The 25,493-nt window shown below is 36.1% G+C and overlaps 1 protein-coding gene across 1 annotated transcript in view; it reads right to left on the bottom strand.

Moving 5' to 3' along the window:
- Positions 1 to 25,493, bottom strand: part of PCDH17 (protocadherin 17) — an 89,320-nt gene that overhangs the window by 12,155 nt on the left and 51,672 nt on the right. Inside the window, exon 5 of the mRNA XM_035892772.1 lies at positions 11,665 to 11,748. Coding sequence (XP_035748665.1) covers positions 11,665 to 11,748 — 84 coding nt within the window. The remainder of the gene's footprint in view (positions 1 to 11,664; positions 11,749 to 25,493) is intronic.

Below are 25,493 nucleotides of genomic sequence, written 5' to 3'. Positions count from 1 at the left end.
AGCCCCAATATCTACTGCATGTTTTGGGGGGTTTTTTTGTCTTATTTTGTGTTTTTTTCAAAAACAACCTCTGGGTTTCCTAATAAAAACATAGCTTTGCTTTGTTTTTCTTTAAGAAAAAGAATTGCTTTAATTCCCAAGGAGACAAAAATTGCATGTGAAAAACCATATCTGAAAGCAAGGCTCAGTCTGACCTTGAACAAATTCTATGAGGAATTAAGGTAAGAAAAAATTGTCTTACAGGGAAAAAAAAAAAACAAAACACCAACAACTTTTTTTTAAGCCCACCTGTTACATCACATGCATGGTATGTAACCCTCCTCTCAAGCATCTAAGAAACAGTTTAGCAAAGCTCTAAACTTATTTGTAAGCTCTCAAGTGGCTCACTGCAGTTCCAGCTGAAGATGGATACAAGGCAGCTAATTTGCTATCACCAAGGGAAAATGTTATAACATAAAAACATTCCCTCCCTTAGGTTCAAAACTGTTGCGTGCCTAGGGAGCCTGACTATTTGTAGAGTTGATACTATGCATATGCTTCCTCTGTAGCTGTTACATGCATACATCTGGCATCTGTCTCTGTGTTAAACAGATTTAATTGTCCCTAGTATTACTATGTATAAAACCTCTAACCTAAATGGTTAATGCAAAAGAAATAAATGAAAGGATATATGTGGTTTTTGTAGAATTATTTTTGCACTATTGGCAAAGTATGTAAAGAGCTCTGTGGCTATCAGCAAAATATTTTAGCTCTGCCTTCTGAATAACTTCAAATAGAGATTACACTCTTTTCTTAGCATGACATTTGGCACTTTGTACAGCCTCTTAATCAAATGGGCTTGTTGTAGCTGGAATTCTTTTTTCCATTTATTCTCCCTTTTTTTTTTTCTTCTTTTCTTGATTGTTGACCGCCCCCCTCCCCCCCCCTTTTATCCACATCAGCCTTCAGAGCATTTAATCATTTGCCAGACATAACTGGACAAATTATGAAGACAGGTAATTTCTTTTTTTTTTTTTTGTGATATTAGGGGGACTCTACATGTTAGTACATTATTCAGCTCACTGTTGCCAGCAACATCAAGACTCAGGCAAACCACTTGATTTCAGATTCCAATATATTTTTAAAAGATCAAAGAGCATGGCAAATCTTGTTCTTTGGCTAGGCAGACCACACAGAACAGTAATACACTAAAAGATGGAGGTAGCTGCATAGAACTAATACTGAGTTGGAGGCCTTTTGAAGTTATTTTAACCTTTGTGTCACTGTTCATCTCAAAACCCCCCAGCAAAGTAAAAAAAAAATGCTTCTAATTGAGAAAACACACAGAAATGAGTTCTTCCTGTAAAGTAAGATAAAAATGTTGGTGATTTGACATCTGACATCATTCATGGTAGCAAAACTGAAATATGCTCAAGGTGCTTCTTTTACTAAGATTCATTTCTCTAAGCAAGACTATATAGCATAGTCTTTCCTACGGCAATTGTACCTGCCTAAGTCTATTTAGGATTCAGGGAAGAGGTATTGCTACAGCTGTAGTCTTCAGAAGAGCCTGATTTCCCCCTACCATGTGCACTAAATCCTATTGAGCAGGAAGACAGGCCACAGTTTTTTCACCCCTCCTCTTTAAGCTCTATTATCATGCAAAAGGGAAGCAAACCAGAGAGAGCTTCCATCTAATCTGCTATTTAAGTGAGAGTTCTTGTCAATCAAGGGACTGAAAACAACCCCACAGGAAGTAGACTCAGATGCTGAATATTAGTTTCATCAGATGCCTAAAGGCAGCTATAGGAGAGAGAATAATTTCATTCAAGAAACAGAGATAGCCACATAATCTAATTTCTGACAATTAAAATTAGGCTAGAATTCTTATGCTGTCTCTAGAGGCAATGGAGAAGGATGGATTCAAAGAGCCATTCAGAATGTCAGTGATAGGCTCCAGCTCTAAACCACTTCCCAGATAGGCCTACTTTTCTTCACTGAATGTGCATGGAGTTGATGTCCTGAAGTTATCTACCTGTGTTAGAGATACATACGCATCAGTCTGGGTTTTCCTATTAGCTGTCTTAAGCTTTTCAGCACTCACAAAATTGTCTGTTTTGCTTCTAAAGGCCCAATATACCCTAATTTAATGCAGATAGGATTTAGGTATATAACTCAGCATCATGAGTCCACTTTTCCAACATGTGTTCCTAATGCACGTTGTCCTCCCATTGGTAGGAAAACTGTCCCCTTGCAAACTAATACCTTAGTGATTACACACACGTGTAACTTCTGGGATTTCCACAGCATATTCATTCAGTATCTAGTCAGATCAAGATTCCTCGTATTTTCTTGCAAAAGTAAAGCAGTTTTCCTTCTCACGTAATACTGTGCTACCGTGCTTATACCAAGCTACTACTTTTTTTAAACAATTAAAATTTGTGTCATAGTCCTGCATTTTGAATGCCTGAAGGAACACATTGGGATCTCCTGCTCTTCTCTGAGGCAAACTTGCAGCTGCAGCTCTGGCTCCAGATAAGTTCCTCTCAGAACTGTAGCAGGGAGTGGCTTTGCTGATGTATAGGTGCTGCCACCTTTACACAACCAAGATGTTTGACATGGTGTAAAGTGGCCTATATTATTTGATTTTATTATTTTATTTTATTTCCAGAAATTTAGCAAGAGAAATACAAAACAGCTGATCAACTATACTTTGTCTACAGAGCAAGCTGGAACCTTAGGTATGACCAGAACATCATCCTAGCTCCTGTTGGAATTTAGAGTCAGAGGCAGATGAGAGCCAAGGTCCTTCTTGCCAACTCTTCTGTCCAGATGTACCTTGCTTTTGCAGCCCAGGCTCTGTTGGCTCGCACATCTAGCTGAATTGTAAACACAGCAGAGGATTGGATACCTTGCAAAGATGCTAAATTCCAATTTTCTCTTTCATCTACAGTTCAAACCTACAGATCTTCTGCAAATATTACCAGAACATACGTTCAACTTTTTTTAACTAGGAAAATAAAAAGAAAGGAGCTTCATGAATCACAGCCCATATTTATGTACCAGATTTTTCATGCCTACCTGCCTGTCTTGAGAGTACAGAACTACTAGCCTTGGATTCTGGAGTCGGACTTTAAATTATCTGAGATGCCCAAAAGTAAATCATAGTCTACCACCTCTCTCCTTTCCAAGGACAAAATAAAATTTATTGATCTAGAGCAGAATACCTGGAATTCCCACCAGTCATGATTCCATTATCAGAAAAAATTCTGACCTCAAAATTCTTATTTTAAAGGTTGAGTAGGACTGAGTTTTCCATTTGTTAAGTCTGTGGCTTTCAACATCAACCCAAATATTCCTTCTTTAAATAAATTCTCAATTTAAATTTGTCATGTGCTTTTTGATTCAGCAATGTTGAATTGGCATTTCTTGGAGAGTCAGACTGAGATGATAAACAACTGTCAACAACTTTGTTCATAAAACGTCAGTCACAGTCCTCTGAAAAACTGACACAGTTATTTAGCAGTTAAGTTTTCTTTAAATATAATCTAGTGGATAACCAATTAAGGTAATCCTGTAGAGTGTATCTGCATTATCAGATGTTTCCATGATATATTACCACAGTTACATTTAGCCACCACAACCTGCTGGTCTACAGGATATACAAATAAATTCAATTGCAGCTTGATTGTACAAAATGACTTCAGCGTATTCATCCAGAGTTAATTGCACCTGCATAACTTCAAGAAGTATTTCAGACTCATACTGGACACAGTAGTAAGGCTAATATTCACAACATATATTGGGATAAAACATATATTGGGGTAGATATTTTCAGTTTTATAGCATGCTTTTTTTGGTAGAAAAAAGTTAAAGGCTATTAAAAAGAAAATAATCATAATAAAAAATTATATGACAAAATATAAAACTAGTATGGGAAAATAAAGGACATTTTTTTAATAGGCTAACCACTCTGAATATAAAAAGGTTATTAAGTAAGTCTGATTTTTAATTCAAAAAACAAAAGAGAAGAAAACATGTATTAAATATAAATGTTTGTGTAAAATGTCTTCCCTAAAGTTTCCTAGGATTAATTAATTAGAAATTGATTTGTTTGCAATCTTTCTTTGAAGGAATCATATCTAAAGTAATATATTTATTTTGCTTACTGTGAGAATCTGTTTTATAAAACAATCAGCAAATATTATCCATGAATATAATTGCCTATTTCATTTCAAACAGGAATTCAAAGTGGAGTATAAATACAGAATAAAGCATTTTGCACAGTGAGGGATATGTATATTTCTGTCACTTTTTATTTTCTACATTTGGAAAGGAAAATACAGCATTTTCTATAAGCTTTCAATGTCACAGTTAGCCTGCTCTAGCTATGATGACAACATGCATCTTTGATGACATGGATGAATAGATCTAAAATTCAAGTCTTCCTTCTAGCAGAACCGTAATCCTGTACAGAAGGTCAATGACAATCTGCCTATTAAGGCCAACTGTTTGTAAGTAGTAAGCAGCATTTTCTTGTTAGGATTTTTCTCTCTGCTTCACTATCTGATTTCTGCAGGGACATGCATCTATTTACCACATTAAATCCTGTTGTTCATCTTTTGCATCTAACATATTCTTTGTTCATTTCCTAGAGGCAGACAAACAGAACTGGCGTTATTGTTAGCATTCTCTAAAGACATAGTCAATGCAGATCTAGCTAATCCCCTCCTACTTATTAATCAGCAATCTGTCTGCCAATAGGATTTGGGAATCCCAAAAGACAATGTTTAAAGGGAAGGGTTAAATTCAGCTTGTTTAATGACATTCTTTGTTCCTAGGATCATTCATCATATTCGTGGAATCTGTTTTGTGGAAGGACCTAAGGCTTCCAATTAAAATCAATTAAACTAGATGGACAGCCATCCAAGGGAATGAGATCTCTGTCATGATCTGAAGTAACTTTATTAATGGTGAGAAGCTGTGTTGGTACAGACAGTTCTTTTAATCAGCTCCAAAGGCCCACGTGTTCCCTGCAGAAAGTTGCGTTTGGGAGGTATTACCTCTAGAGCTAAGCTCCCTGAGAAGCAATCATATTAAGAGAAACCTGCTGGGGTACTTGATTTAACATTAAAGTGAATTTATCAGCTACTCCCAACTTTTTGAGAGACTAACTGAAAGGCTGCAATGGGGAATGTAAGGCCTTCTGAGAACAGATCTGTAATATAGATAAAATCCTTAACTCATGCCATGTGATTATCTTAAAATGTAGTAATGTTAAAACACACCTGAGTTTAAGATCTCTTTTGCCTGTCTAAAGCCTCTCTCTACCCACAAAAATGATGGGAAATGACGAGTGTTTGTGACAGGAAAAAGGCAGAATTATTTTTAAAAATCTTATTTATTCTGTGACCTCTTTCAATGTCTTCAGGAGTTCTGGGTGCTTACTAGGGTAAGTTCTATCAAATGTATTTTTCAACTGTTTATAGCATATATTTTAATCTTCCATTTTTTATAGGCTTTCAGAAAGAATATACAATTTCCCTCATTTTCAGTGGGATCACACATGACTAAATCAAACATGAACGCAACATCTTCCTGAATGAGGGCATATAATTGTGACAGAAAAGTTGCTATTAGTTCAGACATTAATTTCATCTGTGAAAATTCAACCTTGCCCAAAATTTTTCAAGATCATTACCTGCTAATTTGTTTTGTTGATAACACAGAGATGTTCTCATTATTGCTGAGCAGTGCTTACAGAGCCAAGGCCTTTTCTACTTCTCACATCACCCCACCAGGGAGTAGGCTGGGGGTGCACAAGGAGTTGGGAGGGGACACAGCTAGGACAGCTGACCCTGACTGGCCAAAGAGATATTCCAGACCATATGGCATCATGCTCAGCAATAAAAAACTGGGGTAAGAAGGAAGGGGGGGTGTTCAGAGTTATGGCATTTATCTTCCCAAGTAACGGTCACACGTGATGGAGTTCTGTTTTCCTGGAGATGGCTGAATACCTGCCTGCTGATCGGAAGTAGTGAATCACAGAATCACAGAATGGTTTGGGTTGGAAGGGACCCATAAAGGTCATCTAGTCCAACCCCCCTGCAGTGAGCAGGGACACCGCTAACTCGATCAGGTTGCTCAGAGCCCCGTCCAACCTGTCCTTGAATGTTTCCAGGGATGGGGCCTCCACTACCTCTCTGGGCAACCTGTTCCAGCATTTCACTACCTTCGTTCCAACGTATTTCTTCCTTATAACCAGTCTAAACCTACCCTGTTTTAGTTTGAAACGATTACCCCTTGTCCCGTCCTTGTTTTGCTTTTCTTGTGTGCACAGCTTTTGCTTACTTATTAAACTGGTTTTATCTTAACCTGTGAGTTTTCTCACTTTTACCCTTCTGATTCTCTCCCCCATCCCACTGGGGGAGAGTGAAAGAGCGGCCATGTGGTGCTCACTCACTGGCTAGGGTTAAATCACGACAATTATAGAGACAAAGCTGTGTCTACAATACATACATTTTCATACATTTATATAACAAATGTATGAAAAGTACTTAATTATCCTATTAACAATTATAAAAGTTATTTTAAAAGTACTTAATTACCCTACTAACAATTATATAAGCAATTAAAAAATTACAGAAAAAACATGTTAAAATTCTAAGTATGAGAGTAAAGCTCCCAGGACTTGTATGACAGAACAAAAGATACAAGACTAGCTTTGACCCTGTAGACCTCCTATGCTGCAATCAAGTGCAGTTGCAACAAGCTGGAGGTATTCGCTCCATGAAGAGGTGAAAAGAGGTGATTGTAAGAAGTGTGAAGGCAATTCTATATCCATAATGCATTCTTCCGAGAGCACAAGGGCATCTGTTAAAATGGTTTCTCTTAACAAACAACTTTAGAGATACTTGAGTAAAAGCAGGTAAAGAATCACAAATAGAGGATAATTTAACAAGATGCTATAAGGCATTAGAAAGGACAGATATTGTAATCTTATTCTGTTGTAGAAGTATATCCTGTCCCATGAATAAAACTGGTGATAACTGTGAGTAATTGATAATTGTACCAAGAACAACCTGCTTATTTCTCAAGCACAGAGCAAAATCTGTAGCATTCTCAAAACATTTTGGTGTTGCTTGCATTTTCCTTTTCTCTTACAAAGACTTCCCAGAGGCATGAGGAATCCATCGCTCAGTGAAGTGGACCTGGGAGTAGATCAGGAGAAGCTGAGGACCTACTCGTCTCTAATTTATTCTTCTAAATAAAAATTGTCTGCTTAAAGAATATGAGAATAGAAAGAAAAAGATAACTACCCCCCTGTATCAAATGCATGTATATTCTTTCAGTATTTGCAAATCAAATGTCTTGCCAGCCTCTTAAGGGCCTCAGAAGTCAGATTGTTTGTCCCTGATTTTTGGAGTGTCATTTCACTGACAATTCTATCTACTGAATTTCCATCTGCCACCAAAGGAAATTTAAACTTTTTCAAAACTCTAAATAGTTTTGCACATTTACTGGCCTTTCATTATCATTGTTGCACTAATATTCCTGGGCATGATAGTTTTGTCCTTCTTGAGCTTCTCCACAAGGCTGTTAGTCTTCCTGCGCTTAATTCTGTTCATTAGACCTGTTTCTGTTGCACTGTCTAAAAAGATAATATGCTAACAATAACACATAATTCCATGAGCAATGGAACTAATTAAAGCTTATTTTCTGCACATTTTTGTATTATTATTGACTAACGTGTCCTGGAAGGCGCAATCTGCTTGAAGCTTTCTCAGTAACTGGGGCACTGTTAATGACTTTCTTCAGTCAGGAGTCTTCAGTGTCTAATAATCTGTGACATCAGTTTTTCACTTATATTGGGCACTTGTATAGTCTGTTACAGCTGTCTATATGAACAGAATTTGTGGAAACTTATTTTTGAGACCTGTGTCCTTGGATAGATACTGGATCAGAAGTTACAGGTAATCAGGGAAACGGGCAGATGCAGATTGCAATTTAATGGAGTTATTTCTAAAAAAACCTGAAAATTTATCTAAAAAAAAAAATTATTTTTCCAGAACTGTTGTTGAAAGACTGATCTCCTTACACAGGATTTTTTTGGTTTTTTTTTAAATATCTGGAAAGGCATATAGGAGATCATGAATACTATCATAGACTTATTTGCTATGTTTTTCAAGTATCACTTTCTGGCCAAATCAATGTAAAATATGTTTAAATTACTTCCCATTGAGAAGCAGATTAGTCTGATTAAAAAGATGCACTAATGTGTCCAGGCTGATTCTGATACTGAACTAACTCAGGCACTTCCACTTGGCATGTAGTATTGCTTTGTGCTGTTCACACAGACAGGTACGTACATTTACACCTAAGTAAGGAATGTAAGTGGGACATAGCCCCAGATTCTGACACTTGCATGTCTCCAAGGAAGGTGTCCATATGACATATAGATGTCTAACTTCCCATTATAATACATGGAGACCTACTTAAGAGAGTTAACACCATGCACATGCTAATGTAGATATTTACAGTTGATCTGAATCCCATTCCTAATTAGGTGCATGAATGTGGACCAAAATTGCACTCCAAATGTCTAAATATAGATATAGGTTATCATATTTAGGCAGAAATACTTGAAAATATTTGGTTCCCTACCCTTAATGCAGTCTTCTATATTGAGACATTCTGCCAGAATTATGGCTGTGATTATGAACAGAGCTGCAGAACTGATATCTTACTAGATTCTTTGTGTTTCTGTGTTAGGAAAGTCCTATTTTGATTAATCAGTCTTGCTACAAAAATGTGCTATTTCTTTCACAGCAGTTTTCAAGAAAGCTGTTCTGAAATTTCCTGGAAGACATGCTCCAGCTTGTTGTGCCCAGCTGTGTTACACACTCACACATGATTAATGAAAACCATATCATCCTGCACCAGTCAAGAAAGAACTAATTTAAGTTAACTTGCTTGCATTCCTACCCATTCCATAAGGAAAAAGATCTCCTATTTAAATAATTGAACAGATTAACTTCTGTGCGCTCATACTTGGAGCAAAAGACAAGAAAAGAGAAGTTTCAAGAGATTACAGGACAAAATTAACCATAGGAGGCCAACATATTTCTATCAGATCAAAATATAAAGATTAGGGTGGAAAAAGGCTGAAAGCTGGGGAAATAATTCTGCTGAGAACTGTTTCTCTAAATCAGAATTGAAAGTGTAGACTTATCATTCTCCAGCATGCATTATATCATAAACCTTCAGTCCACAATAAATATCACTTATTTGGATACAGTTTTAAGTAGCAACAAAGATCAGTTCACACATGGAAGGGAAATTTATGAATAGAAACTTTCAAGTCAACAAACTTTAAACCTAGCAAGCTTAGGTATGCCATTTTCTACATGAGTAGAAAAAAAAAATCTTCTAAAATGGAACATTTATCAATATGCCACTCTGAAAAATTCAAAACACAAACAAAAATTTACAAGTAGGTACATAATACAAGTTGGCAAACATGCAGTAAGAGGGAATGTCTTGTACATATCTGTTTGCTGAAAGGCAAAACGTTATTAAAACCAAAATAAAATAAAAATAACATCAGTGATTATCAAAACCTGCCAGTCCACCTTCTTTTTCTCACTAAGTCACAAATCCCTTCAAGCGTAACTTTTAGCTTATTTCAATGGTTGTGGTTAAGCTCAGCTGTATTATGTGTGGCTTTGTTTATTTGCTTTTTTTTTTTCCTATAAACTGGTATTAAGCAAAACTGGAAAAAAAAGGTTATGTAACACAGAAGAAGTTTTTGTCTCCAGTAAGCTCTAAACCAGAATGCATTTCAGTACAACATTTTTACTTGAAGACTGTTTTACCAGTATTGGCTCTGTCATAAATAAATATATAGAAAAACTACGTAACAGTAACCACTTCCACAATCTAAAATTAAGAATTAATTTTGCTTTGTGGGAAAAATAAATGTGATGAATTTTAAAATATGTCCAAAACTGGACTCTAGCTAAGGCGTAAATGAAGTTCTTCCACACCTCCAGGGTTTTACTCAAAAGGAGGCGAGCTGACATGAACACATCAGGACTTTTTATCCTATGCACATCTAGACGCTCTCCTTTTAGAAATATATATGTATATCTGTAGTGATGAACAGGAAAAATAACTTCTGAAAAGTATGTTTGCTTTCATGAAATATAAACTATTGCTAAATATGTGAAAAGCAATATATTATTTAATTTTTTTAATTTTCTTTTTTTTATTATTCAGTCTTTTGTTTCTCATCTTGTTTTTTTGTTTGTGTGTTAGTTTATCTTCCTCTGTTCCTCCTTCCAAACATGCAATACAATGCTCTTTTGATAGGTGATATACAGTTTTCTGAAGTGTCCACAATTTTATTTTTTCATTGAATACAAATATCCAGAACTAAAAATAAGCCACAGAATTAATCTCCAAAGCTGAACAAAATTTGAGTGGTTATCACCTTTAGTTATTTTAATTTTCATATTGTAATCAGTTCTGGGTTTTATCCTCATGAAGTACAGATTTAATAAACTCATATTGCATACTGACTGCAGTTACATGACACCGAGTGAGGCACAGTCAGTCACATGCACTCACACAGGCAAAAAGCAGAAATAATGTTTCAAGCTTTATATTTTGGTCAGGTGTAGAATTTCTAACAATATGGACAGGCAGATTATAAATGAAAACCTTTTTCATTCTCAGCTGAAATCTGTGTCTTGCAGTAAAGTAGGTAATAATAAGACAAAGTATTTCATGCTTTAGCAAAAACTGCCTTTTCATAAATTTACGCTAGGTAGTAATGAGCTATATTGTGTGGTGTTTAATCTGCTCTAAAAAAAGTGGGAAGAAATTCTTCTGCCCAGCTCTCAGGTATTAAGTCCGTACATCTTTTATGTTGACAGTTCAGCTTCGGGCTATAAAATAGAAGAACCTGTTCTACATCTACTGTTTAAAACAAGAGCAGAAAAACTAAGCCTCCATCAATCTGCTGTCTTTGTTTTATGGCTTATCTGTGGCAAAAAATGAATCATAAGAAAGATTTGTTCTGATTCCACTGACAGATCCATCAACTCACTGGTACCCATGAACCGTGCTTTCCTATAGCAATTGGTGGTAATGGCACAGTTGCTGTATTAAACATACTATAACATTGAGCTGCTGCTATTCACTTGCAATTACAGTAAGGTTGTGCAATAATATATCTAGAAAACATGCATGCACACACCACACACTCAAAGTAATGCAAGTTCACATGGTCATTTTTTTCACATCTATACCTCTTTGAAATGGCATACTTTCTTTCAGAAGCTCTATCAGGACCAAAGAAAATAGAATAAGACTATATAACATAATACAATGTAACATAACATAATATAATATAATAGTGTAATTACTAAAAAGTATAATTTTAAATATGTTTTTCAGACTAAATTTCTGTCCAAATCCTTTGAATACAAAATGCATACAAATATGTTGTTTCTTCAACAAATTACTTGTAAGCTCTTCAAGAAATAACACAGTCTATCAAGTTCTGAGCTGTGGCTTCTTAAGCTGCAACTTTTCAAAATCAAACCCTGCATAGATTTGTAATCTCACATAGAAATTTTGGATGACAAGAGAACACAGCCAGCAGATGAGGTATTTGCTCACCTGAAAGCAGCAGTTCAAGAGACTGAAGTCTGCTTGTGATGGTATGTAGGGTGAGGATAGCAAAGGAAAGCAAAGTTGGGAATGCTTGAAAAATAAAATATTTTTAGCTAACAAGAAGAAAATTAAAATTTTGGAGAAAGGATTTATTTCACATCTGAATCCCTCTCCCAAAATGGTCTCTGATTTTATCTTAACCCTTTGAATAGACATCTCTAAAAAGTACAGTAGCAGTTACATTAAAGCACATGATTCTTTTAGTTAAGGGCCAATGCAGAGTATATCCAGGAATAACTCCAATTGAGTTAAATGGTCTACTCAGAGTAAAAAGGAGTGTACAGTGTAGTGGTGATGCAAATTATTTAGTTTAGTAACTCTGCATGTAGTTTCAGCTCCCTTTTTAGATAGCTCTATCCTGACAGCAATTTCATAATGCAGTCAAACCTGGTGCCAGAAAATATCAACTAAGTGGAGAAAAAAATTGAGACATTCTTAAAAAATGGTAGTTCAGTTTGCTTTAAAGTGTGACACAAGTATGAGAAAAGGGGAAAGAAAAACACACAAGTATAGTTTAGTGACATTTATTTCATAAAGATTGTGAAAAATGTGTCTTCTATGGATTATTTGGGTATTTGCAAAGCTCGAAAAAACCAGCTAATTACATAAGCTATCAACAGCTTCCCATGGAAAGAGCTTATAGGGTTTCTGACCTGATATCATATTCATTTAATCTAATTTATGAAACTGCTTGAGGAAACATTCAGCTGCTTTCTGAAAGACTGACTTGGGGATTATTGGAGCTGTGTAATTGTTCAACTGATCAGACTTTAAAAGAAACATTTTGTTTTACATTAATCTAGCAGAAATGGGCAATGAATTTGAGAAATAGATTGCTGTCTAAAAGCCTTGCCAAAAAATGTCTAGCTGAGAGCAAGCACAACTACTTTTTTTTTAACAGTCTCATTTTCTTATTTTCAATCTTTATTCAACATCTGTTCTTCCCCCCCTCCTCTGTAACATAATTATGCAGAAACCCAGCATAAAACAGGTTGAGCAGTTAATAACAGGCAGCTTAAACATTTTTTCACACTGATGCCCTGCAGATGTTTCTTTCTTTTTCTTTTTTCCTTTGGCTTCTCATTTAATTTGTATACGTTTCTTTCCTGATCTTGAAGTATGCTCTCACAACATATGAAAGCACCTGAAAATAAATCTGGGAGATGCACATGTTCATAAGGCCATTATTGTGAAAGGTAGTGCATTTGAAAGGAGAGAGTGAAATTCACCGTTTGTCCAGTTAAAGCAGAAGGAATTTGATTGACATAGATAGTATCTCACCACACTCACTCCAGAAAAATGTCCAGACATTTTAAAGACATTCTGTATAAAGGTTGACAGTCTTTCAGTATATGTCTATGTATATGTTTTCTTTTCTACAAAATAGGTTCGCTTTGCTTTTCTGTATTTGACATAAACTCACTACACATCTCAAAAGTAATCATGGCTCCATGATAAATACTCCTCATTTTGCAATACTTCATTTCAGTAATTAGCACTTGACATTTAGCTTAAAAGGGATGAAGAAATGTTATATTGACAGATGTTCAAAAGGTCCACTAGAATATAATAGTTCCTCCATGCAGAAATATGTACAAGATGCTGTTTTCCCCTGAATTTCCAAAGAGTTCACTGATTAAGATAAATAAAGGATCCTAATTCATCTGGGAAAAACTATTTAAATAAGTTGGTGTTAACTGAGAAATAAAGTACTAAAATTCTAGTAAATTTTCACTTTGGTTCACACCAGAAAAAAAAGGAAATTAAAAATTACGGAAGGCAATTCTTTGCCAAAATAGAATGTATTTCGTTTTATGTGATACATGTAAGCAAAGAGAGCACAGTAAGTGTAATTAAAAGTTCAGCCTATTGTAATTAGAGGATTCCATAGTCAGGTTTGCATAAATACCTTACCTGGGATTATTCCATTAATGTTGAATTAGTTTATAAAAGATGAATCCAAACAGGCCTGATAAGGGTGAACATTTTCCCCGTGGGTTTAGTAGTGTATAACTCCTCATGGTTGCATTCTGAGGACTGAATGACCTGGGGTGGGTTTTTGTTTTTCATTTTGTTACTGGTTTATTTTTATATTCTTGGTATTTGAGGAAACTATTGTATGCTTTCCATATTTTCTGGCAGACTTGTGTAAAAAATTATGATTTTCATATTTTTTCAGCCTGCCCGCTGTATGAAATTTTTACATTTGTGTGGAGTTTCACTCACATATTTATTATATTATAGATGGATGAGATACTACCCTTTATTAATGAGACAACATAATCTGATGGCTCCTGTTGGAGGAAAAATATTTTCTTCTCTCATTTGTCTCACAAGAGGTGATGAATAGTTAAAAATTAGCACAGAAGACACATGTAAATCCCTGCTATATCTATGAAACATTTGTTCTTTAAGAGGGTCACATAACTGCCATTTCTAACCTCCAGGGTTTAAAGTAAAAGAGAAATTGTCCCATTGCAGTAGGAAAGCAGATTTGACACAGATGAATAAAAGAACGTTTCTTAACTAAATATAAATTAAAAAAAAAAAACAACCACAAAACCAAACTGAAAGATTAATATCTTTTCTTTGGGCAAGATTACATGTAGGATAGTTACAGAGTATAAAATTATTTAATTTTCCTTTGTTCTTCTGAAAGATGTCTGGTTTCCTTCCAAAGCAGAAGGTTAACAATAATTTTCAAATAAAAAAACCAAAAAAAAACCAACTAAAAAACCCCAACCAAAACCAAAGTCCAATTTCAAATCCCTCTCTGTGATAAGGTAAGAAAAAGCATTTGTTTTTTTTAAACAGTATCTAATGATAGAAGCTGCTTTAATGATGAAAGATTACACAGATAGCTTTTGTAATGTGCACAGTCAAGTTAGCCATAAATATGTGCATACGTAACAGAAAAATTCTTTTGTAATGCAAAATTATATTTTAAGAAAAAGTAATATTTCTATGAAGGAGTTCTTCGGCATATGAAAGAACTATCTTTATAGTTTCACTTTTAAATTATCAAAGTTGCAGAAAACTCTTTTTGTTCTGTGCTGTCCTCACCTGCTCCCAGCAAAGGAAGAGACAGTTTGGAAGCAGGCAGGAAATGCTAAAGAATGTGAGAAGAAACTGAAAGATACCCTGCATCTGGTATCTCCTGAAATTACTGTGGAAGTCTGCTTAGAACTACCTTCCATGTAGTGTATTGCTACCTACCGTGCACTTATGTGTGCCTAGAAAATTGGGATTCTTAGAATTGATCCAATGAGACTGCAACTTAGAGTAAGTTTATTAGATTATGAGTGTGGGGAAAAAAGAAAAATAAAAACAACAAAAAAAAAAGAAAAGAAAAAAGGAAAAGAAAAAAGAAAAAATACAACAGCATCTTCAATACAAACACAAAAAGCTCTTTTGTATGAGAATTATATAACTGTGCTATGGTTTATGGTAGAGTTTTTCTGCACACCGTCATAGTTTGTATGAACAAAAATGTAGTGTAATACTGCTTTGCTGCACTGAAGTTAGATCCTTTTCAGTTAGCCCCACATAACTTCTTAAGAGTCATACAAATTTCTTCAGTTTCAGCATTTACTGATAGGAATCCTACTAAATAGATTACTATAGTAAGTTACTACAATGATCTAATTTTAATTTTACGATATTGGACCCACTGCTCACCATGCTGATCTGAAAAAGAGGTACAATTATACGTTCTTAAAATGACTAATAACACCAGAATCATGACTTCAAGGTATCATGAGGACGTGACTTCATGACATTAGGAGGAGCAATGCACAATAATGCTACTGACAGTGGATGTCAATGTCCACTTGTTAAACTTTATATACTCTTTGCATGTATGTTAGGGTAATTCTGGGGAACTAATTTTATGCAAAACCAACCAAGATTTAAAGTATAAAAGAACAGTTTTTCCTTGTTAGAAAAAAAATCCTTTCTATACATGAGATTAAAGATTTTTTTTTTTCTACTATTCACCAACAAGAGAGACTGTAATTGCTATTAAGTAATGTTTCATGTGCAGCACTAAAGATGCAATTACTATATATCCATGACATCACTTCAAGGTTCTACCAAGACATGATAGCTATCAGAAGAAAGTAATGTCCTCATATCTTCGCAGAGGGAATTTTTCCTGGATTTGAAATATGTTATTTATAAAGCTGACAATCTTCAATTAGACACACCAATATTTTTTGATTTCTTCTTCCATCTGCCAATCTGCTCTATTCTGAGTTTGCAGCTCATCAGAGGCCTCTAAATTAAAGATTTCTGTCTTGTTTTGTTGGATACCTAAAAGATGTGCACTGGCAGACTGATACATTACATGGTGAAATTCCTTCTGAATTAGCTTGAACTCTTTTTTTCCCCCCTTTATTTTCTGATATTTAATTTAATTTTTTTTCTATTTTCAATATTTGCGCTGTTCTACATATTGTGATGTCCTGGTTTCGGCTGGGATAGAGTTAATTTTCTTCACAGTAGCTAGCATAGTGCTGTGTTTTGGATTTAGTACCAGAAGAATGTTGATAACACACTGATGTTTTCAGCTGTTGCCAAGCAGTGCTCAGACTACTCAAGGACTTTTTGAGCTTCTCCTGCTCGGCCAGGTGCATAACAAGCTGGGAGGGAGCACAGCTAGCACAGCTAACCCAAACTGACCAAAGGGCTATTCCATACCATATAACGTCATGCTCGGGGGGCTTAGTTAGTTCGGTCGGTCGCTCGCGGCTCGGGGACGGCTTGCGGCTCGGGGACTGCTTGCGGCTCGGGACGGGCTGGGCATCGGTCGGCGGGTGGTGAGCAATTGCATTGTGCATCATTCGTTTTGTATATTCTGTATATTCTGTTATCATCCTCATTATTACTATTATTATTATTTTCTCTTATTAAACTGTCTTTATCTCAGCCCTCAGCTCTAACCTTTTATTTTCTTTCCGACTCTCTCCCCCATCCCATTGAGGGAGGGGGGGGAGTGAGCGAGCGGCTGCGTGGTGCTGAGTTGCCAGCCGGGTTAAACCACGACATGTGATAATTGTTTTCCTCCACATGAGATCTGATTTGTATTCTTATCTCCAGTTTTCATCACCTTAGAGTTTTCTGATATTGTAAAAGTTCTCAGGAAGTAAGTTTTATCTCGTATCTGCTGCTTGAATCTGTAGTCTTATAAATATACAGTTCTGTGAAACTTTGTATCTGTGATGTTAATGCTATAAAATATATATTTATACACAGAACAAGCCCTTCAGGTATGATAACTTCATTTAAAATAATAATGCCTCTTTATGGATCTTTTATTAAAGAATTGAAAAAGGAGTTCACTGATACCTTGTTTATAATAGAATGGAAAAATCCTGGGTTTGTGACTTTTTGACATAAATGTGGTCAGAGTCCAATGTTACCCTTGTCTTCTTGCATGAGCTGTTTCATTAAAGATTGTCTTGCCCTGACCTTTGGCTTTCGGTGTCTAGGTAGAGGACACTAACCTACAAATGCCTCAGATTGACCATACCAAGCATTTTTGTTTAAAATATAGTTAATTTTCAGAAGGCTTCCTAGACTGCCTACCAAAAGTCCCAAAATTCAATATAGCTATTCACCAAAAAAAGAGGATCATACCCTAAGAAAATGGTGATCCAAAAAATCTGAATTATGCCATTTGCAGCTTAGGAAGACAAACGATGACAACTGGAAGGTGGCTGGTACTAATCCTAACTAGAAGACAGTCAAATAAGTCATCTTTCCATTGTTTGCAGAAACATTATTCTTATAAATACTAAGAGATTCACCAGCTATAACAAACTGACATTCACTATCCAATCATCTAAATCCTGAGCAAGTTCAGGAAGATATTAATTAATAAAAAAATATAAGCAAGTTTAATATTCTTGAAAATTCAGTCTAGACTTGCGTCACGGCATAGACTTGACAGTACACTGGTGGATGATCTAAGGAGACACATAAGACATTAATTATTCTTACACTACTGTATCTCTGCATTATTTAATACTGTCAACCATGAGATCTGTCTAGCTTGTTTGATCTAGGGAGAATGTGCTATATACCTTTTTGTCAGAAATGAGCAATAGTAGAACCTATCCTCTGCAACAAAGACCCACACTTGTGGTGAACAACATAATTATCAGCATACTTTCAGGTCTTATCTATATATCATGATTAGATGACATATCATATACATGAGGTGATATAGTTCACATGATATGGACTGAAAAGACAACAGCTTACATGTAGCAGACAGCTTCACCTCTCTTTCTCTCAGGAAAATGATGCTACCTTCACTAGGGAGTTACATGGACAAGATCAATTCATGAAGGAATATTTACTAGTCCAGAAGAGTAAATGCTCCTAAAAAACTCACAGAAGTATTGTGAAGCTCTCACAACTATAGTGTAGTCTCCTGGGGCTGAAACTGTACCACTATAAAGAATAAAATAATCTGTGCTCTGGGAAGGCTACGTTGCTTAGATATGTGAAATAAGAAGTTAGACTTTTTATGCTCCCTACCTACTCAATGAAAAAAGAGAGGCTCTTTCAGAGGGAAATTCAGTTTAAATTCTTAATATAGAGACTAAAATACATTTGGAGTAAGTTCTCTCTCGCTTGTTTGGCTACCAAAAATGAGGAAGAAGAGTTGTTAACCTCATTAAGTTCAGCAACCCCAAGTACAAAGTCCTGTACCTGGGTTTAGCAATCTCCACTGTTAATACAGGATGGGAAATGAATGGATTGAGAACAATGCTTCAGAGAAGGATTTAGGCATACTGGTAGATGAAAAATTGGTTGTGAGCTGGCAATGTGCTCTTGCAGCCCAGAAAGCCAACCCTATCTTGGGCTGCATGAAAAGAAGCATGGCCAACAGGTTGAGGGTTGTGATTCTGCCCCTCTTCTCCGCTCTAGTGAGACCCCACCTGGAGTATTGTGTCCAGCTCTGGGGTCTGCAGCACAAGAAAGACATGGACCTGTTAGAGGTGTTCTAGAGGAGGGCCACAAAAATAGTCAGAGGGATGGAACACCTTTCCTATGAGGAAAGACTGAGAGAGTAGGGGGTGTTCAGCCTGGAGAAGAGAAGGCTCCAGGGAGACCTTATTGCAGGCTGTCTGGAGGAGGCTTATAAGAAAGATGGGGACAAACTTTTTACCAGGGCCTGTAGTGACAGAACAAGAGGCAATGGGTTTAAACTGAAAGAGAGTAGGTTTAGGCGAGCGGCTGCGTGGTGCTGAGTTGCCAGCCGGGTTAAACCACGACATGTGATAATTGTTTTCCTCCACATGAGATCTGATTTGTATTCTTATCTCCAGTTTTCATCACCTTAGAGTTTTCTGATATTGTAAAAGTTCTCAGGAAGTAAGTTTTATCTCGTATCTGCTGCTTGAATCTGTAGTCTTATAAATATACAGTTCTGTGAAACTTTGTATCTGTGATGTTAATGCTATAAAATATATATTTATACACAGAACAAGCCCTTCAGGTATGATAACTTCATTTAAAATAATAATGCCTCTTTATGGATCTTTTATTAAAGAATTGAAAAAGGAGTTCACTGATACCTTGTTTATAATAGAATGGAAAAATCCTGGGTTTGTGACTTTTTGACATAAATGTGGTCAGAGTCCAATGTTACCCTTGTCTTCTTGCATGAGCTGTTTCATTAAAGATTGTCTTGCCCTGACCTTTGGCTTTCGGTGTCTAGGTAGAGGACACTAACCTACAAATGCCTCAGATTGACCATACCAAGCATTTTTGTTTAAAATATAGTTAATTTTCAGAAGGCTTCCTAGACTGCCTACCAAAAGTCCCAAAATTCAATATAGCTATTCACCAAAAAAAGAGGATCATACCCTAAGAAAATGGTGATCCAAAAAATCTGAATTATGCCATTTGCAGCTTAGGAAGACAAACGATGACAACTGGAAGGTGGCTGGTACTAATCCTAACTAGAAGACAGTCAAATAAGTCATCTTTCCATTGTTTGCAGAAACATTATTCTTATAAATACTAAGAGATTCACCAGCTATAACAAACTGACATTCACTATCCAATCATCTAAATCCTGAGCAAGTTCAGGAAGATATTAATTAATAAAAAAATATAAGCAAGTTTAATATTCTTGAAAATTCAGTCTAGACTTGCGTCACGGCATAGACTTGACAGTACACTGGTGGATGATCTAAGGAGACACATAAGACATTAATTATTCTTACACTACTGTATCTCTGCATTATTTAATACTGTCAACCATGAGATCTGTCTAGCTTGTTTGATCTAGGGAGAATGTGCTATATACCTTTTTGTCAGAAATGAGCAATAGTAGAACCTATCCTCTGCAACAAAGACCCACACTTGTGGTGAACAACATAATTATCAGCATACTTTCAGGTCTTATCTATATATCATGATTAGATGACATATCATATACATGAGGTGATATAGTTCACATGATATGGACTGAAAAGACAACAGCTTACATGTAGCAGACAGCTTCACCTCTCTTTCTCTCAGGAAAATGATGCTACCTTCACTAGGGAGTTACATGGACAAGATCAATTCATGAAGGAATATTTACTAGTCCAGAAGAGTAAATGCTCCTAAAAAACTCACAGAAGTATTGTGAAGCTCTCACAACTATAGTGTAGTCTCCTGGGGCTGAAACTGTACCACTATAAAGAATAAAATAATCTGTGCTCTGGGAAGGCTACGTTGCTTAGATATGTGAAATAAGAAGTTAGACTTTTTATGCTCCCTACCTACTCAATGAAAAAAGAGAGGCTCTTTCAGAGGGAAATTCAGTTTAAATTCTTAATATAGAGACTAAAATACATTTGGAGTAAGTTCTCTCTCGCTTGTTTGGCTACCAAAAATGAGGAAGAAGAGTTGTTAACCTCATTAAGTTCAGCAACCCCAAGTACAAAGTCCTGTACCTGGGTTTAGCAATCTCCACTGTTAATACAGGATGGGAAATGAATGGATTGAGAACAATGCTTCAGAGAAGGATTTAGGCATACTGGTAGATGAAAAATTGGTTGTGAGCTGGCAATGTGCTCTTGCAGCCCAGAAAGCCAACCTTATCTTGGGCTGCATGAAAAGAAGCATGGCCAACAGGTTGAGGGTTGTGATTCTGCCCCTCTTCTCCGCTCTAGTGAGACCCCACCTGGAGTATTGTGTCCAGCTCTGGGGTCTGCAGCACAAGAAAGACATGGACCTGTTAGAGGTGTTCTAGAGGAGGGCCACAAAAATAGTCAGAGGGATGGAACACCTTTCCTATGAGGAAAGACTGAGAGAGTAGGGGGTGTTCAGCCTGGAGAAGAGAAGGCTCCAGGGAGACCTTATTGCAGGCTGTCTGGAGGAGGCTTATAAGAAAGATGGGGACAAACTTTTTACCAGGGCCTGTAGTGACAGAACAAGAGGCAATGGGTTTAAACTGAAAGAGAGTAGGTTTAGATTATATATAAGGGAGATTTTTTTTACTATGAGGGTGGTGCGTCCCTGCCTGTCATAGGTGGGTTGGACTAGATAATCTTTAAAGGTCCCTGCCAGTGCAAACCACTCTATGATTCTGTGATTATATAAATCACACATCTTAACTTTTGTGTTCTTCGTTAGTATGAAGTTTTCACAAAAGACAATCTATAAATAATATTTTGCCTTTTTGCTGGTTGGCTACAAAACTGTCTCAGCCAAGCAGAAAGTGATCTGCCCATGCTCAGGTCTTCACTTCTCAGATGAAATGTCATATATCTCAATATGACATTTCATAGTTCAACCAGAATTAGAAATTTGGAGTTCTTCAGCACATAGACTACCAAAAATGCATTCATTTAAATTTGAGGCACTCAGCTGTTTTCTCCTTCTGGAGAGAAAATGAGAGATCTTAAGTCAAGAGCTTAATACATCACTGGGAGGTACTCAGATACTGCTGTGATGAGTATCAACAGAATGAACAGGAATATCTATAATAAAAGCAATGTGGGAAGGGGTTGACTTTCAGAGAACTACATGCTCTTGTCATGATAACTAGACAGCATATGTGCAAGGTGTGCATATATTTATAATCTTTTTTTTTTTTTCTGCTACACAGTGATGATAGTGAACTTTTTTGCACTATGCCCCTTTGACAAGCCTGATTTCTTCAGAAAGAGATACATGCCTTTCACTTCCAAATTAAAAATACGGCTGAAATGTCTGCATGCTTTTAAGTGACTACATTTTGCCAGAACAAACAAAGATACTAAATATAAGCATGAAATAAACAACATGAACAAAAGTAGCAACAAACCATCCTGCTGGATGATAACACACTGGAATGAATGCAGCATGAAAATTAATATATAAAAGATAAACAGAGAGGTGGATCACAGAGTGCAGTTACTATTACACTTTTTTCCTGTTGGACCCTTGTTTTGAAGAGCACATTTCAAAAATAATCTGAAAAAAAACCCAACATTAAAAGACGTTTAGGGCAGGAAGGATTTAGGGCCATTAACCTTGGCAGAGCTCTCTTCGCCCTAAGCAATCTTTGTGCTTTCATACCATGAGCCACCAATGTTCATTTGGAGACTGAGATGAAAATACAACTGTGTTTCACTCATGGACTAGTACTCATGTTTCGTTAGATCTACCCACTTAGTCACTGGCATAGACTCGCTTTCCCAATACACCTTAAGAGAAACTGCAATTATTCAAATGTGAAAACTCCATTTAATTTTTTTTTCTTGCTCATGTATTCCAGTAATTTAAGTTATAGCCAGGATGATTATGTAATCACCTTCAAATATATTGCTCTAATCTATAGAGAACTGCCAAGAAGTTGCAAACTTAGACTTCTAAAAAAAGAAAATTACATAGCTGTAAATGAGGACAAAACAGTATACAAAATTCTTACTAGAAATAAAAAATAAGATTAGAAGCAATGTTTCTGATCAGAGGGAGTCAAACTAATAGAATAAGGTTAGCCAGAAAAAAAGAATAAGAAAGGGAAAAATGTGTAGAGAAAAGTGGTGAAAAGATTAAAAACACATGCCTTATGCAAAATAGGAAAAATGGTGATCAAAAGGTAAAAAGCTAATTATAAGATCAGAGATAGAAGCAACGTATCATAATTAAGAGGTAATAAGAGAAAAAATCTAAATAAGAAAAAAAGAAAATATAGTGCAAGAAAAAAATATGCAAGAACACCAAAACACATGAAATGGAGGAAATGTTAAAAGTAAAATGCTGGGGAAGAAATGTAATGTAATGGTTGGATCAAAAGAGTGTGGTCTAAGTCACACAAGTAGTACTAAGAATGATCAAGAGCAATAATAATGATGAAGAAGATATTGAACAGATTTGTTTTAAAAATAAAAATCAGAAACTAAGAACTGTTATGATGGAAATGAAATAAAATTCACAAGAACAATTTTAGCCACTTGAAAATGCCACTGATGTCTGTGCAATCTGACTAAACGTATACTTCCTAATGCATGTTTTAGTGCCCATCAACAGTACATAAAGTATTACACAGAAATGCATGCATAATAATAATACAAGTCTAAACCATTCAGCTGTATTACAAATAATAATTATCTGGGACACTAAAAGATCATGGCAAAAGCTAATCTAATAAGTCTTCCATTATCCTTTAATACTTTAAAACTGTGCCGTGAGCTAAGCAGTTGTCAAAATTGAGTTCTCTTTACACCGGGCTGAGTATCAGTGAAATAAACAGAGATCACTGCTGAGCTCTAATTACAAAAACAAATTGTTCTCTCTGAAATCGAGCTGGAAAGGTTAGTCTCCTTCTCCTCATGCCCCCCCCATCAGACTTTATGCTTTTTGGAGGCGCAAAGGCGGATGAAAGATCATGTGTCATTTGTTGAGCAGATAGGAATTGTAAGAGATAATAGACATAATAGAAAGACCCCACCAGATAACACTGATTAGCTGCTGCCTTGCAGGGATGAGGTCACAGAGAGCACAGTGACTACTTTATACCAGATATTGTATTTCATTTTAACTCAGCTAATGGCATACTCCCTTCTCTCCAAAGTGCAGTGGCTAAAGTGTGGTCTACCAGATAAGTGCAATCCATGGCTATCCCTCCTTCTGAAGGGAGGTACAGACTGAAGAGGTTATGCAGAGAGGCACAGGGGATCTGTTCTCTGCCCAAGATCTTATGGTCTGCCATTCTCCATATTCCATATGTAAAATCTGCAGTTGTATACACTCCGTGTTATGCACATGTGATCTAGCATAAATGTTTGTGGAAAGTTGACTGCAGGCGGATTCAGGGACTATACTATTAATAAGCCTGAATCAGAAGACCAAGTTCAGATTTCATATCATGAAGTACTGCCCATATGAGTGTCCAACATGAATGGAAGTAGAATAGCTCACTACATATTGTGTCTTCTAAGTTTTTATTCATCCCTACTGGGGAAAGATCACCTGCTATTGGTTTCGCAGCAGTAAAGTCTTACACTGATGGGCACTTTGATGTCCAGCTCCCCACTTCCCAGCCTTCTTGCTAATATTTTCGTTCTATCACAGTCACAGATTAGCTAGTGTCTGGCATCAGTATTGATGTTCATGTCTGAATATAAAATGTTGACTGCATACTAACAGCCATGGTTGCCTGTACCATTACTTCACTACAGATATGTAATTCATTTCTTGAAAGAAATGCTGTTACAATGCAGCTAAATATAACACAGCTCCTCAGCAGGTATCACTGTGGTGAGAATAGCCCATCACAGTCAGACTGTAAAAATTTGTTTTACACAAGCCAGTCTCTGCTTGTTCACTGTCAGAGACAATACATTTTGCATCATCACTTACATTGTTTTCGTTATCTCGCATGAGAGTTACAATCTATATTTCTCAGCTCTGTGCCCCAGGGACTAAAACTATCAAAGTACAAGGAAAGCAAATATGCTAATAAAAATGCAGTACCAACCCATCTCATGAACAGAACCAGAGTCACCTTTGATTTCCAATGTACTCACAGCCCTATCCAAGACAGCTGCTAAATTACTACTTTAAAACACTGAAAGCCAGCATGATAAAAGCTCTTATTTTATGAATAACTGGTACCTAACACACACAGCCTAGCTCGGGTAAGAATACTGATTCATTATAACTAGTACACAGTTTTGCATATAGAACTCAAATCAAAGAAAAGATTACTGAGAAATTTTATTACAATGGAAAAGCATACTGTTCCTTTGAATGACGAATTACAAAAACAAAAACAAAAACTGAAAAAAGGCAATTAAATCTACTTAATTCCAACTTCCTACAAAACTACACCAGATCTAAAAATTTAAGGCTCATTTAAAGCAAATGGAGTGGGTCATTAACAGCTTATTGAAGATGTCAATCAACTGGAGATGTGGGAAGAATTTAAACACATGCAAGTACTGGCAGTCCTCATGCCTGATTTTTTTCTTGTTGTTCTATTAAGGGGAAAATTTTGGTCTTGCACCCCTACTGGAACCAGAAATTCCTCCTAATGTAGATTTTCATTTATAATTATTTAATAAAATATCTCCTCTAATACTAGAGATGTTAAGAAACTTCCTGCTCTAGAAGTGGAATGTCTACCTTCTTTATCTAGACTAATTAAATACAAAAAAAAATAAAAGTTTGCTACTAGCACCTTGGAATTTTTAACACATTTGACTAGTTGCATTGTACCTGCACTTATATTTCATTTGCAAAACCTGATTGTTATAGCTGTTGCAATCTTTAAAATTATTTTA

The sequence above is a fragment of the Egretta garzetta genome, unplaced genomic scaffold (genome assembly GCF_000687185.1).
Source record: "Egretta garzetta isolate BGI_Z169 unplaced genomic scaffold, ASM68718v1 scaffold104, whole genome shotgun sequence".
In the NCBI taxonomy this organism is placed as follows: domain Eukaryota; kingdom Metazoa; phylum Chordata; class Aves; order Pelecaniformes; family Ardeidae; genus Egretta; species Egretta garzetta.
The sequence above is the reverse complement of the archived record's forward strand: the minus strand, read 5'-3'. Positions and strand labels throughout refer to the sequence as shown.